The sequence below is a fragment of the Seriola aureovittata genome, chromosome 12, assembly GCF_021018895.1.
Source record: "Seriola aureovittata isolate HTS-2021-v1 ecotype China chromosome 12, ASM2101889v1, whole genome shotgun sequence".
Classification (NCBI taxonomy): domain Eukaryota; kingdom Metazoa; phylum Chordata; class Actinopteri; order Carangiformes; family Carangidae; genus Seriola; species Seriola aureovittata.
In genome coordinates this window covers 9,504,729-9,518,970 of record NC_079375.1, presented here as the reverse complement: position 1 = coordinate 9,518,970, position 14,242 = coordinate 9,504,729, and the positions used below count along the sequence as shown (strand labels likewise).

The window sequence follows — 14,242 nt, the reverse complement described above, 5'->3', positions numbered from 1 at the left end:
CATTCATTACATTAGAAACTCCACAATAAATCCAGTCTTCTTAGGGGAGGGAGCAGCATTAATCATTCACTTAGTTCACATTGATTTTCCAGGTTTTTCCCACACTGGTTTATCTAACAAGGCCACAGCAGATCAACACTATGTTACAGTGGAATGATGGAAAGTGCATTTACTGAATTTCAAATGTAGCTGGGGAAATTGTGATTTACTCTGTAGAATATGGATGTTTGCAGTGCAGGACTAATACTCCACCTTGATGTGATATTCAACACTCCCAGCAAAGTGTTGGATGGCAAAAATCGGGTTTGTACTTGGAGAGGCTACAAAGAGTGGGTTGTCCTGATGCTGCTGCGTCAGTTTGTCCAACAGGGTTTCATCTGTGCCCTGAGGGAGGCTGAAGATACACAGAGAGAATGACAAAATATCCCTTTCAACCTATGATATCTGAGAAAGAAAATGAGACTGATTCAAAAAAACAAAAAAACAGAGCATGTGAACAGCAACTGAAACTGCTGCTTTATTCAATTGAACAATTGACAAACTAAAGAGGCAGAGAACCCTGGAGCAATAACTCCATATCATCTAGTTATTATTCCCATGAAACGATGACATGATGATATTACAGTTCTGTTATACAGATTTAGCAAATTTGAAGCTTTTTTTCAGAAAAAATATAAATTTAAGAAATTAATTAATAATTATGCTTACTAAGTTATGATGCATTTGTTAATAACTATGACTTCTCCTGTGGATATCCACAAGTGGAGATTGGTGTATAAACAGATCATGAATCACAATATAACCAGACACAGCTGTGATAATACAGTACAATTGCCATAATTGTTCCCTTTGTTTAAGTGTTTATTGTAATAGCCAGGCTGGCCAATTTTTTCACTACGTCATATTTAAATGTGTTTTGCGTTTGCCTTGATTTCTTTGACCCATGTAACATAACCATGAAATGTTTAATGTGGAAAATGAAGGCATGTGAAATGTTACAGGCGAAGTTCACGTACTTGCTCTCCTCATCCAGCAGGTCAAAGAGTCCAGTTGATTTCATGCTGATCAGCTGAATGCAGCCACTGTTGTCAGTGCAGTCGATGTTTTGCCAAGTGAGGCCTTCAGACACATAATCCTCCTGGAACATTTTTTAATCACAATCACATAATTAGATGAAGTAAATGTAAATGAATTTGACTCTGTGGCACAGATGCAGTGAGGTAATAGTAACAGACAAACAGCACATACTGGAATAAAGCCAATGAGAAACATAATGAACAGACAGTTAACATATAATGATAGTGCCTGCAAGTTTTAAGACTCCTTATTGCCAACTGGATTTGAAAATAATAAAGAAAAAAAAGAAATACAAATAACTGAAAACATCAAGTTTTGTCAGCACTTAAAGGACTGTTGGAGCTGACTTCATGATGTAAAACACTGCAGTGTATCTGTCGTTATTTGTATCTGCAATTTTGTTAATATAATTTCAGATATTGTTAGATTTTTCCAGGATTTTCGGGCCCTGAGGTGACTAAATCCACAGTGTACAAAGAAAACAGGGAAGATAAAAAGCTCCAGCTGTGTCAAGTTCATGCAAATGTGATGGAAAAAGAAACTGAAAAAGAAAACAACTGAGAAAAGCTGAACTTATCTTTAAATATACCCACTTGCTCAAGCTTGAAGATGTTGTGGTTGATATAATACTGCAGTTTCTCATTGGTGTAGTTGATGCACAGCTGCTCAAAACTGTTTGTCTGGAGGTTCTCAAATCCAAACATATCCAAGACACCGATGGACAAACACTGAAAACAAAACAGCAAACAGGACAATTCATAACAAACATACAACAGGTGGTATACTGGCAATGTGATAATGCATTTCATTAATACTTATGAGTGACTTACAGAGACTGACTCCTCCATGTCTCGTCTGTTGAGCATTGCATGGTTGATGTGAAGGATGATCCAGTCAAACAGAGCACTGTATAAAGACTTAGCCATGGAGTCCCGCACTTTGGAGGCCTGTATGCACAGAAACATCAAACAGAGCAAATCACAAACTCAGCTCAGTCTCATAGTTAATGCACAATAAGACTATAACACCAAACAGTTTTCTCAACCCTAAAGGAAACTTTAGGTGGCAGCCCTAATACTAAATTTAAACTCTATACCTGTTGTAGTGTGTACTTTGAAACTGTGCTGGCCTTGGCGACCACTACTCTCCTCTTGATCAAAGCCTCAACCAGCAGCTCCTTTTTCACCTAGAGATAAATAAAGAGAAGAAAATTGTGAGAGACAACTCTACAATACAGTAATACATTATTGATGTATTAATACATCATTAATCTGACTAACAACTACTGTATTAGACAAGCGTTCGTTTTGAAACAATTCAGAATGGCATTTTAGGTGTAGTGATGATCTTTAGTGGGTTGCTCTGCTCAATGAGTGAGAATATTTTCAAGTTATTGGGATTTCATCTGAAGTATAGGGTTTTTTTTGAGGTAACACAACACTAGAAATGAAGTGCAGATTTCTGGTGTATATAATAACTCCAGCTTCAGGAACATACCTTGAGCAGGCCAGACAGTGTACACAAGACTTCAGCAGGTCCGACCTCCAGGTCCTGAGTGTCCTCTGAGACTGTGAACGTCACATTGCCAAGGTGGAGGATGGCAGAGAGGATGGAAAATATGCTGCAGGTACAAAGACACACAAACATATGGCATAAGTGGCTTTTAGATGGCATAGCACACCTGGCAGCTATACTGGAGGTCCTCAGTTGTAGCATAATGTGGACGAAGAGGACAGCGAAATGCAGTGCTAAATTCCACCCTGATTAAATGGAGCGTGGTTGTTTTTTGAATAAACATTTTTATCACTGATCAGCCTCACTGATTTTGTGTTTAAGTACTTAGTAATTTGTTTGTTAGCAACAGGAGTGACGTAGCTTGGAGCAGATACGTATATAATGTAGAATTTTAACTTTAAAAAAGGACAGTTGTTTTTTAGTGAAGTTTGTGAAAGGTTTAGATTACACAATCCAGTTCAACAACAAATTTGAGAGACTTGTTTCATATTGGGATTACGTTTTCAGGCTCCAGTTTAGCATGCTCTAACTTTATTATGCCTGATAAAATTTCTCACACTCTCATACATAGTTTATACTGACTTTTGTATCTTTTGATATCTTTCTGTCTTTCTTTCTTTTTTTGCTGTTTACAGCCTTGCCAGAAACAACTCAGCTGATGTGAAACTTGTGCATTTCTTGCCAAGTAACAAGTGTCTGGTACACCAAACATTTCTCTGTTGATATAAACATATCAGTGTTGACTTTGAGCAAGCACATCTAGGACTGTAGTAGCTAGAAGTAGTGAATAGTTGATGATATTAATGTTTGCTATTTTTCTATATTGATATATCTCATCTGCTACTTTAGGGAACAAAGCCTAAAACAAGCTGTACATGGTCAAGAGTTACTGAATTAGTTCATCATGTAAGGAATATATGCCATTATAGACTGTTTATATTTACTTTGCTGTGTAGAGTGATTCACATGAACAGTTACAGCTTTATTGTGGTTTTTCACCAGAGGGACCAAGCTGAACAGGTTACAAACTATGCTGCTAGCACTGCTATGTGTACGATGTGTCCCAAGGCTGTCGTGCACTTGCCGACATGCTTGGTGCATTTTCTCTCGCTTGCCTTGACAAGCCCTGACCTGTTATTGACACCAGTAAAGAAAGCAGAAACTTTTAGACACTCTTTAGTTAAAATGCACACCAGTTATCCAACCTGCACAGTCTTTAGATTGGTACAGCTAACTCAAAACTGTGCAACGTCAATGTAAAGACTGCGAACACTGTCTGACTGAAAAATGAAACGGTGCTGGACTGCGTACAGTAAATATTTCGTAGCCTTCTTCACCCTTTTAGAGGACCAAGTATGTGAGTTGTAATGTAATAATATTTGCTCCAAACCCTCTGGCATGTACGGTTCTGTCCTTGATGAAAATTCCCGAGCTAATTGAATGACAAGCTAATTATTATTTGCAAACACTTTGTTTAAGCACTGGACATTTCCAAGTAACATTTGTTATGCAAGCACCTCTTACAACGATGCAATTAATCTTTTGTTGACTTTCCCTAAAAAGGTAAGTATACACTGTTTGACTCCAGCCTGCAGCATTTCACTTGTGTTGTTTATTATCCGAACCATACATACTGTTTCTTGGTGGAGGCCAAGAAGCCGACCATTTCCATAGCTTGATGGAGCCTCTTGTACTCCTGCCTGAATTTCTCCTCATCATCTATTTGGAGGTCTTGCTGCAGGATAATCAGAGAGGACATGGAAAGAGACAGGGGTGAATGTTAAGCATAGCCACAGAGATCTCATGTCAATCTAAACTGTCCACACATAATCAATATTTTAGAAAAGAGATCAACTGAATAGTCTCTCTTCTTCACCTTTTTGACTGGTCACACTGGTTTGTATTATGCATTAGTTCTGTGAAAAACACCTTTTGTGTTTCCATAAATTTATCCAAATGATCTCATACTCTATTGATTTTTCACCCACCATCTCTCTGTAAACCGCTTGTTTTTCAGTGTGCTCTATGAAAACATTGACTTGCTTTGATTAGTTTACATTTGCCAGGCTGTGTTGACACCTGTAATTCAGTTTCCAAAGCTGAAGACTGGAAACAGTTATGCTGTTGAGTTGACTCCTTCTGCATCATCAGGGATACACAAACCTAGAAATTTAATTCAGTGTCACTGACAGCAAATTACATTGCACCTCACACAACTCAGAGGCTTTCTTTATATTTAATATATTTTATAGTGTGTGAGCAAGGGAAATTAAAAAGAAATACAGCTTATTATGAGCATTAGCCATGACTCATGACTTCACCTGAAACGCATCCATTAATAAATAATGAAAAGCTACAAACAACAAAAAAGGCGACAACATGTCCTCAACTGGAATGACAGAGGAAATTCATGGTAGTTAATGTTGCAGTGTCACATGTCAACCAGACAGAGACCAACCAGCATTTTTTAGTCCACACCTGAGTTCAATCAAATGACAGCAAAAACTTTTAAAGTGTCAGTATGTTCACTGAAACCTTAATAAACATGTTAGAGGCCAACATGTTCTTAAATTGTCAAGATAATAAAATGATTTGGGAGGAAAACAGGTGCACTGCAGCCTGAAGAGCAGTTTTATAGTTTTATGTGAGTGTCTGTTTATCCACTGCACAGGGAGGGCTTTGATATGCTATAATTTACTGTTGAGATTTTCAAGATACGGTGGTTCTCTTTCTATAAAACATCTACCACTGGTTTTCCCCCATTTGATAACACCAAATGACACATCGCGCCCTATGCTAGTCCTCCCTGTCCTCCCTGACTGCTGCTGTAGAGAATGTGGATCAAAGGTACCTGCTTGAGGTAGAGATAATCTTGTGGCTTTAACAGATGAAATTCCTCCTGCTCGTCTTTGGACGCTCCCACTAGCAGGTAGTAGAACACGTGGTAGTTCCTGCAGGTCAGAGGCCACAGAGCGCAGATACAGTTAATTAGGTCTCATGCAGATTTCATTTCAAACTTTCACAGCACAGGGAGCTGTAAAGGTGTGTTTTGTGTGCGGTCTGCTTTTAATGGCCTTTACAACAGATCAGGCTGCAAGTACAAATTGGTGATAGTGTGACAAAGGTTGTTATCAGACAGGAGAGACTAATTTCCATGCCCAGATTTTGAATTAAAATGCAAATTATCAGTGTTTCTCTGAGGATTTGAAATGCCATTTAAGTGAGTCGTCATTATACCTCTCTCTCTTATCTCTGGACACCAGGCGGCACTTTTCGAGTAGGTACTTCTCAATAACTGCCCTACAAGAGACACACAAGCAGGGAATGTCAACAAGACCTGTGGAGCTTTGGTGAGGTTGCCAACATTGTCCAAATATGACATAAGAAGAAAAATGAACTGTGAAACTAAACAAATATATCAACCAAGATAAACTCAGCTGTGTAGAAGCCTTTAAGATTCACTACAGGAGTACAGAAGGTTGGTGAGAGAAATAAAACTTGGCGCCTCACCCTCTGATGACACCGCTCTCCAGGTAGTTGAGCTGGATGAACTTCCCAAAGCGGCTGGAGTTGTTATTCTCTGCGGTCTTGGCGTTGCCAAAGGCCTGTTTGAAGCACAGGGAACATAAGTTTTCACTAAAATAAACAGACAAATTTGCGGGCAGGTTTGTCACAGACACTGGCACCCAGACCTAAACACTGTAAATGTCTGTTGTGCAGAGGAGCTATCAAGTAAATCAATTTGGTTTGTGGATTGCAGGGCATGGTATCCGGGAGCAATCTTATGCAACAGCAAAGATCAAGTTGGTCTAACTGGGAACTAATGTTGTATTGAGTGAAGTCTAAAATAAAATGTGGAAACTAATCAGTATTAAGACAAATGAGACAATACAGCAAGTACAATAACAGTGGGAACTATAAAATGTTATGTTCATGTTATGAAACATGAAGATACAATCGCATAAATTTGAAAATCTATTAGTTTTTTGATATGATGATTATTCTTTTGCATATGCTGGGCTGCTAGGCTAACAAACATTGACAAGAAGTTATATTTAAACACACCGCCATAATCAAATCAAGCTTTATTTATACAGCACCTTCAGGGAATACATGCTTGAAGCAGTAAAATCACTGAAATCAGAATAAATATCGAATAAATATATAAATAAATAGGTTTAAGAGAAAGTTAAGCTAAAAAGATAAGTCTTTAACATTTCAGTGAAAATTATCAATCAAGGATCAACAAAGGGCTACTTGTACAAAACTATCACTATGGCTCCCCGTTAACATTGGAAATATGGGAAATGCACCAGCTGTTGGGAAGGAACTATGAGTTGTTTAGGCAAACACCAGATAACGGACCACTAGCTTAATAGTTGACTCATTATTGAGTATTTATCAGGTTAAAATGCCAAACATTAGCTGGTTCCCACATCTAAAACGTGAGGATTTTCAGCTTTATTCTGTTTCTTATGTATAGGGCTGCAACTAATAATTATTTTCATTATCGATAAATCATTTTCTCAGATAATCGATAAATGGATCTGTGCAAAAACATGTCAGGAAAAACATGCATCGGTTTGTTTGAAAAAGTTCTTGTGTCCAACCAAGAGCCTAAATAACCAAAAGATATTAGTTAGCTTCTAATACATTAAACAAAAAGAAGCGACAAATCGTTTTACTGGGGAAGCTGCAACTACAAACTGATATTGGTGACAACTGTCAAAATAGTTGAATAACACCTTTATCAGCTAATTGTTTCAGCTTTATTATTTTAAATCAGTTATTCAATTATTTTGTTGCCCTTGACAGAATAATCCATAAATACGATAATCACTAGTTGGAAACCTTGCAGGAACATTGCATGGATTGTTTTTCTGTGACACAATAGAAACAGTATCTAAGGTTCACTATCAATAACACAGCAGACTCCACCCACGCAAAGGCAATGGGTAAAATGACACATACAGGATTATCAGTGCTTAATACCTTCTGATGACTCTGGATCAGCTTCTACTTCCCAAGTTTTAACCCTTCCCAAAGGAAAAGAAAAATCCAAACTGATCCAAATTTCAGCTTCGAAATGTATCCTTGTGCTTCATTCCTGTTTGAGCTATGCTGAGGGCCGTGTCTTAACACGCAAGGGTAATGCCTATGTAGACAGTGAGACGGGTCTGCATACTGTACCGTGCACACGTTGGCAGGTACAGCACTGAATGGCTGGAATGTTCCTTTCCTAGTGAACATTTTGTAAATACACTGAAGTGTGGGATTTCTCAAACACGCCTTCAACCAGATCGATCAAAGTTATCCAAAGGAAGATGCAGATGTAGCAGGACAAAAATGAAAGGAATGTGGAGAGAATAAAAGCAACGATGGTATGTGGTAGAGAGAGGGAAACAGGTGTTTGCCATTTCCAAGTTCAGGGGCTAGATTCTCTGAAGGACCCACCTTTACAATCATATCCTTCAGGGGATCCAGACCCTAAACTGGGACATGGCAAACACCTGTTTCTTTCTTTCTATAGGCTCGCTCTATGTATAGGCTCAGAAGAACTCGCCTCTCCTCTACAGAGACCCAAACAACTAATGCATTCAGGCAGATGTGCAAACCACTCAAAAGCAAAAATTTCCAAGTTTATTACCAGGAATCCAGCTTCAAAAAAACTACCAACAAGGTGGGAAATAACAGAGGTATTGATAGGTGTATAATTCGTTTTGAAAAACTGATTTAGCAAAGGTTCTTATCCAAGGGAACCAGCATTCGTTGTTTACATATGTATTAATGCTTATAACTCAGAAAAACTTTTAAGTATAAGAAAGTTCTGACCTGGCATCAGATCACTGACTAAGGACACTGCATACTTTGTAAAAACAACGGTGGGAAAAAGAGCTGGACATAAAAGAAGACATGTGGCTGCATGCCTGGGAAATACAGTCTTGCTCCACCAACCTCTGGACCTAGAGAAACTTCTGCTGGAAAAACTTGATTTGCTTTTTTATCACTCCCAAACAGAAGTCTAAACAAGCTGCTACTCAGCTATGCTGCTGGAGGGAATGTAGGGATGATGATCAGTCCTCATTTATCATGTTCATGCTTTCTGTTCTTGTTCCTCTATTCAGTCTTTGTCTCAAAAACCCAGGGTTTGCATTAGTACAACATTCACATCCCTCTATCCTGGACATACAGTGGGGTCCAAAAATCTGAGACTACATTCCCATTCCTATCCTGTTAATTGTCCTTCGGGGGGATACCAAACCCAAGGTTGGGAAATTCCCCAGTTATCAATGATCACTAAATTATATGATCATGTGATATTTCCTGACTTTGTTGTTGTTGTTACCAAGGATCTTCTGAACACAACTGAAAACAACTGATGCAAATGATGCGCAATGGATTATGGGACACTTAAGACAAGAAAGGACACACCAGTAATGAATCCTATGAATTCAGACAAAATAAAGCTGCACTTCTTGGTCGAATATGGGGAGGCCTTTTAAATGGGACAGGATATGGGAAATGGGAATGAATATGTTCTTCAAATGCAGACTAGAAAGAATTTATGATCCCTTGAATTGAAACACAACTTAACAAAAGGAGAAGAGGGGGAGAAACGGTGCTTTTTTTGAGAATGGAGTTGAAGCAGAAAGAGAGAGAGAGGAAGAGAATTACACTTTGTTGTGTAGGGTTGCCTGCAGACTGGATGATCCTGTTCTGACACGTTCCTGTTTCTCCTTTCTTTCTGGTGTTCCCTCAGAGGCAACACCCTGCACATTCCCCCTGTGGAGTTTAGCACTCTGCTTCCTGATCAACACCACCAAACAAAAAGCTCCAGCAACTACCACTCAGTCAATGGGGCAACCACCATACTTAATGAAAGCAAGGTGCCATCACTTGCTGGCTAAAAACTGCAAATTTTTTTTTCCTAGTTTGAGAAACAAAAACAAACATACAACATACTTTATGAGTCAGTGGCGGTTTTCTGGCACCAGAGCTCAAAATCGCACCTAGTTTCTGTGAGATAACTTTTAATGACAAATTAGAGGGAAAGAAAAAGAAGTCATGCTTTTTGATTTCAGATAAAAAAAGAACAAGTATAGCAGGATGTGACTCATGATTGAGGAAATCCCAAGACGACAAAAAGCAGCCAAACTACAAAACCATAAAAACCCCTAACAACTGATTAACTCACCGAATGAGCCTCATTACTACGGAAGCAATCTTGGAAATAGGCCTCGGGTTGACCTCCATTGATATTCAGCTTTAGTTTTAACACTTGTGCGTAGCTTCCTCAGGTTAAACCTCAGGCAAACTGCTATAGCATGACTGTCTCTGTCTGCAGTAAGCTTGCTCCCCATTTTCCCAGTTAAGAAAAAAAAACACTCTCATTCCTCACGTCAAATCTCTTCCTTTTGGGAGCACAAAACAAGAAAATGCCAGTGAGATCATTTAACAGAGAAAAATACGTAAGCTGTTGCCTATTTAAAAGAAAAACTTGTTGGACTTTTTTAGACAAAGGAGGAATCCAAATTTAGTCACTGTATAATTAAAGGCCGGCCCCTTGGGATTGTGTGTGGGGGTGTGATTTGTAACAAGTTGGCCAGGATCGTCTGTGTAAAAGGTTAGATGGTCTATTGATAGATAGAGAATGTACTGAAATACTCTGGTACAACAGGTCTCCACACACCTTCTGTTCCTGCACAGTTTCTATGTATTGGTAGCCAGAGCAGATTTAAATGGTGCTAAGTGAAGAGCCACAAACAGCACTTTCAAAAACAAGTATGACAAGGGATTTTGTTTCAGAATACCATATTTTAAATGAACTGAAACCAACTAATTCCTTGCTTCCCACTTCATGATCTGTTCTCAGGCCTTGAGCACTTAAGACAGACTTAGAAAGAAAGAAAGAAAGAAAGAAAGAAAGAAAGAAAGGAAAAAAGAAAGAAAGAAAGAAAGTGTGTTTTTCCCCTATAAAGTTCCAAGGAGGCAGGTATTTCCGTAGAAAAGCATGTGGCCTAGTTTCGTGTCAGTTATTTTTTTAAACATGTTTCGTAATTCAACAGACAACTGAAACAGAAAGCAGAGATATCAGCGACATGTGGGCGAATGTGGCGTTCTGCTACTCATTGACAGAGCTACTGTGACAGCCACAGAAACAACAGAGACATCATTTAACATAAATTTGTGAGAGTGAAATTTAAGCTATGTGGTAAAAAAAAAAGAAAAGTGTGAATTCCCACTTGACAAACACTTTTGCACGTTTGTGCTTCTCAATTTGAGAAAATTTGAGGAAACTCCAGAATGTGTGAGAAATATCGCAAAACAAACTATGGAAAAGCTGATATTTGAATTTATTGCATTCATTAAAATTCAGCATGGTCAGCAGCACAGGTTTGCCGCCTTCTTAGTCAAACTGGGACAAGTTTATGGCTCTTTATGATCATCATCAGTTGTTGCAGTTTATCTTAAGAGATATACAACTAATAAAACATCACTGAGACCTTCATGGTGTGGATGATACAGCTTTTCATGGTTATTGTCATTTACACTAATTATTTTTTTGCAGGAAGTGCAAAACACATAGTTCTAGCATACATTTCCTGTATAAAGAGAATGCTTTCCTCATTTGCCAGTTTCTGTTTTTGCACAATAGTGAGTAGCGTGTCGAAAATAAGCCTATGAGACGAGAGCAGGCACTTCGCATATATTTTCATAAGAAGCAGATCAGCTAGTTAAATCAGCAAGATAATCATTCTGTAAAATCAATCAAGGACTTGTGTTGAGTTGTGTCAGCTACACTGAAAACACCAGCATCCTTTGGGGGTTCTTAAACCACCAGCACAAGCAATTTGGTTTCTAGTGATGTGACAGATAAAGACATTTTAGAGGGTTTGCAGCTGAACTGTATGTAGATTTGTTTTTAATAAAGAGTCACCAGGGGTATCTTCAACTTGCTTATTTTGACCAACCAACAGTCTCAAAACAATTCAAAAAAATATTTAATTTGCAATAATATTAAGCAGTAACTACTCATATTTAGGAAGCTGGAGCCAGAAAAGGTGTGGCATTTTTCTGAACAAATTAAATTTATCTGGAACTGAATCGAATGTGAAACATTCTCATTGGTTTTGAGCTGTTGGTTGCAAAAAAAAAACCCTAACACATTTAAGTTGAGATGACAGTTTTTCACTATTTTGTGACAGAACAGACAATTAATCGAGAACTATCATTGTCATATTAATCAATTATCAATGAATGTAATCATTAGTTGCAGCTCCAGTTTTGAGGGTTTACAGCTGGATATGGCCCAAAAGATGTTCAGAAATTTCCCAAAGCCATCCAAGTGTCTTCAAATATGTTTCTCATTTTCAAATTGTTTTGTCCAACCAACTGTGTTAAAATACAAAGATATTCTATTTGCAATCATATTCAGCATTAAATCCAATCATCTGAGAACCTTGAAGCAGAACTGTTTGACAGTTTTGCTTGATCATCATAATCATAGTGTTGTTGATACATTTTGATTGACTGATTTTGGATCGAATCTGGGTCAAAGAGTTATGAAAAGGTAATAATTGTGTGTGCTTGATATCAGATTCAGATGGTGAGAAACTACAGAAGTGAGCAACTCTCTTTGAAGTCTTGTTGCTTCTACAAAGTTCACAAGGGGAAACGCTACATCAGAAGAGGGTGTCAGTGGGATCAGGAAGTGGTCACCTTCACCTCACAGTCACCTACCTCTAACACCGGTCCTGCTCCAAGGATGGTCCGTTCCAGCCCGGTGGAGTACGTCTTCTGGCTCAGTGCAGTCAGGCAGTGGATGAGATAACTGCTGCTTTCAGTCTTCCCCGAGCCACTCTCACCAGATATAACAATACACTGGTTAACCTGCCTGGTCAGCATCGTATGGAAGGCCACGTCTGCTATTGCAAATATATGAGGGCTTAGTTTGCCCAGTGGCTGGTTCTCATACATCTTGACATACTTGGGGTTGTAGTAAACAGGCAGGAACTTATTGGGATTAATGGCAATAAGGATGTTGCTGGCATAGGTGTAGATTTTTAACTTGTAGAAGCGTTGGCGTAAAACCTCCAGAATACTCTGCTCAGTTACAGATTGGAGGTTGCAGAGGTCATCATAGTCCTCTCTGTTTTCTTCTTGGTTGTCTCCATTGTCGGCTTGCTGCTGCTGCAGGATGAAGTGGTATCCCTGGCTCTGAGGGTGCCACCTCTGTGCCAGTGGTGGCCACAGCAGGACTCTCTCCAGAGGGCAGTCACCAGCTTCCAGCAGCCTCTCCTCTCCGCTGACCTGTCTGACTTCTAGGAGGCGGTACATCTTGCTGGAGTCCAGCCCCAGAGTGACCACGGCATTGTGGATGACCGACTTCACCGTGTCCCCAAAGCTGACCTGCAGGGGACAGTAGGCAGCAGTGTTCTGGGACACCCTAGGGTAGATCTGCACAACACGGGCCTCTCCATCCTGGTCAGGGGCCCCAGCTCCATCTGTAGTGCTCATCCTGATACAGAGACAGGCTTCAGCATAACTCACTGCCCCAACTCTCTGCCAGCATCCACTGTAGAAGCCCATACATAATGTTACCAAATGTTACCAGTTTTAAACTTTACTACAGTAAAATGAAGCTTTTTGGTTTGAAAAGCTTTTTTCTTTTGAAAAGCTATACAAAAGACTTGAAACAGGTCTCCCTGTTCCGCTCATTTCCATCCAAAGTATCAACATATAAATAGCTACTGCATCAACAATAGTCCACATAACAATTCCCACTTACACCCGCGGCCAGGTGACATGTGAAACAGTAATAAGAGTCAAACTGGACTAAAATGTAAAAATAAGTCTTACCTTTCGAGAAAAAAACACTCATTTCATTTTTAAAAGCCAAAAATACTCCCGACACCGAAGAGGAAATACGAATTTCTGCACCTCCGTTTAGCGTTAACGAACTCCAGTCACACAACTTCAGGAAGAAAAAAAAACCTTCACCTGAGCTTCCCAGAAAAAGGTGAGCCAGGAAACTGCTTACGCACCGTTTGAAATTATGAAAAAGTTATTTCCCACCATTTCGGCGTCGTCATTGCTCTAATAAATCACAGTTTCTTTGAGATATTGAAGATTAACGTCTCCTCCTTGTTGTCCCTGTCGAAAAGTTGGGCTAACGTTACTTCCTAGATTTCTCCACACACACGCGCACGCGCGCACACACACACACACACACACACACACACGCACACACGCGCACACACACACACACACACACACACTCGACGAGACGAGATGGAACTAAAGTGATAGTCTTCCCTTCGCTGACTTGAAAGATGTCACCCTTTAGCTAACAGGAGATAAAACTGCTGAGAAAAAATACCGCACGAGACTTTACTACGGAGAGACAAGGCGACACTTTCACATAGAGAGACGTTAATCGAGAACGATTCGAGTCAATAGTTTAATTGACCTCATTCGTTATTACGGGTGGGCTGGGAGCACCCCCTGCTGGGCGCCTGGGGTATTACAATCAACTCACCACAAATATTACACATGTTATGGCATAGAGGCAATTGTCATTACTACACGTGCCTGGGAGGCCCAGTGTGAAGTGATGGAAAAGCAATCAAGTGAAAACAAGAAAAGGACA

General features: G+C 39.4%; 1 protein-coding gene across 7 annotated transcripts in view; it reads right to left on the bottom strand.

Moving 5' to 3' along the window:
* myo9b (myosin IXb) overlaps positions 1-13,820 on the bottom strand; it is a 28,256-nt gene extending 14,436 nt beyond the window's left edge. For 3 of the 7 annotated variants that reach the window (XM_056392119.1, XM_056392121.1, XM_056392120.1), the window contains exons 1-12: positions 13,453-13,816; positions 12,334-13,168; positions 6,103-6,197; positions 5,830-5,892; positions 5,444-5,543; positions 4,227-4,327; positions 2,575-2,698; positions 2,174-2,263; positions 1,908-2,024; positions 1,671-1,805; positions 1,017-1,138; positions 253-394 (exon numbers count right to left, since the gene is read on the bottom strand). In XM_056392119.1, the coding sequence (XP_056248094.1) occupies positions 253-394; positions 1,017-1,138; positions 1,671-1,805; positions 1,908-2,024; positions 2,174-2,263; positions 2,575-2,698; positions 4,227-4,327; positions 5,444-5,543; positions 5,830-5,892; positions 6,103-6,197; positions 12,334-13,110 (1,866 nt within the window). In that variant the 5' untranslated portion in view covers positions 13,111-13,168; positions 13,453-13,816. Of the gene's footprint in view, positions 1-252; positions 395-1,016; positions 1,139-1,670; positions 1,806-1,907; positions 2,025-2,173; positions 2,264-2,574; positions 2,699-4,226; positions 4,328-5,443; positions 5,544-5,829; positions 5,893-6,102; positions 6,198-12,333; positions 13,169-13,452 lie in introns of all 7 variants that reach the window. The other 4 variants (XR_008829265.1, XM_056392115.1, XM_056392116.1 and 1 more) reach the window with 4 other exon arrangements.
* Between the last annotated feature and the right edge of the window lie 422 nt (positions 13,821-14,242).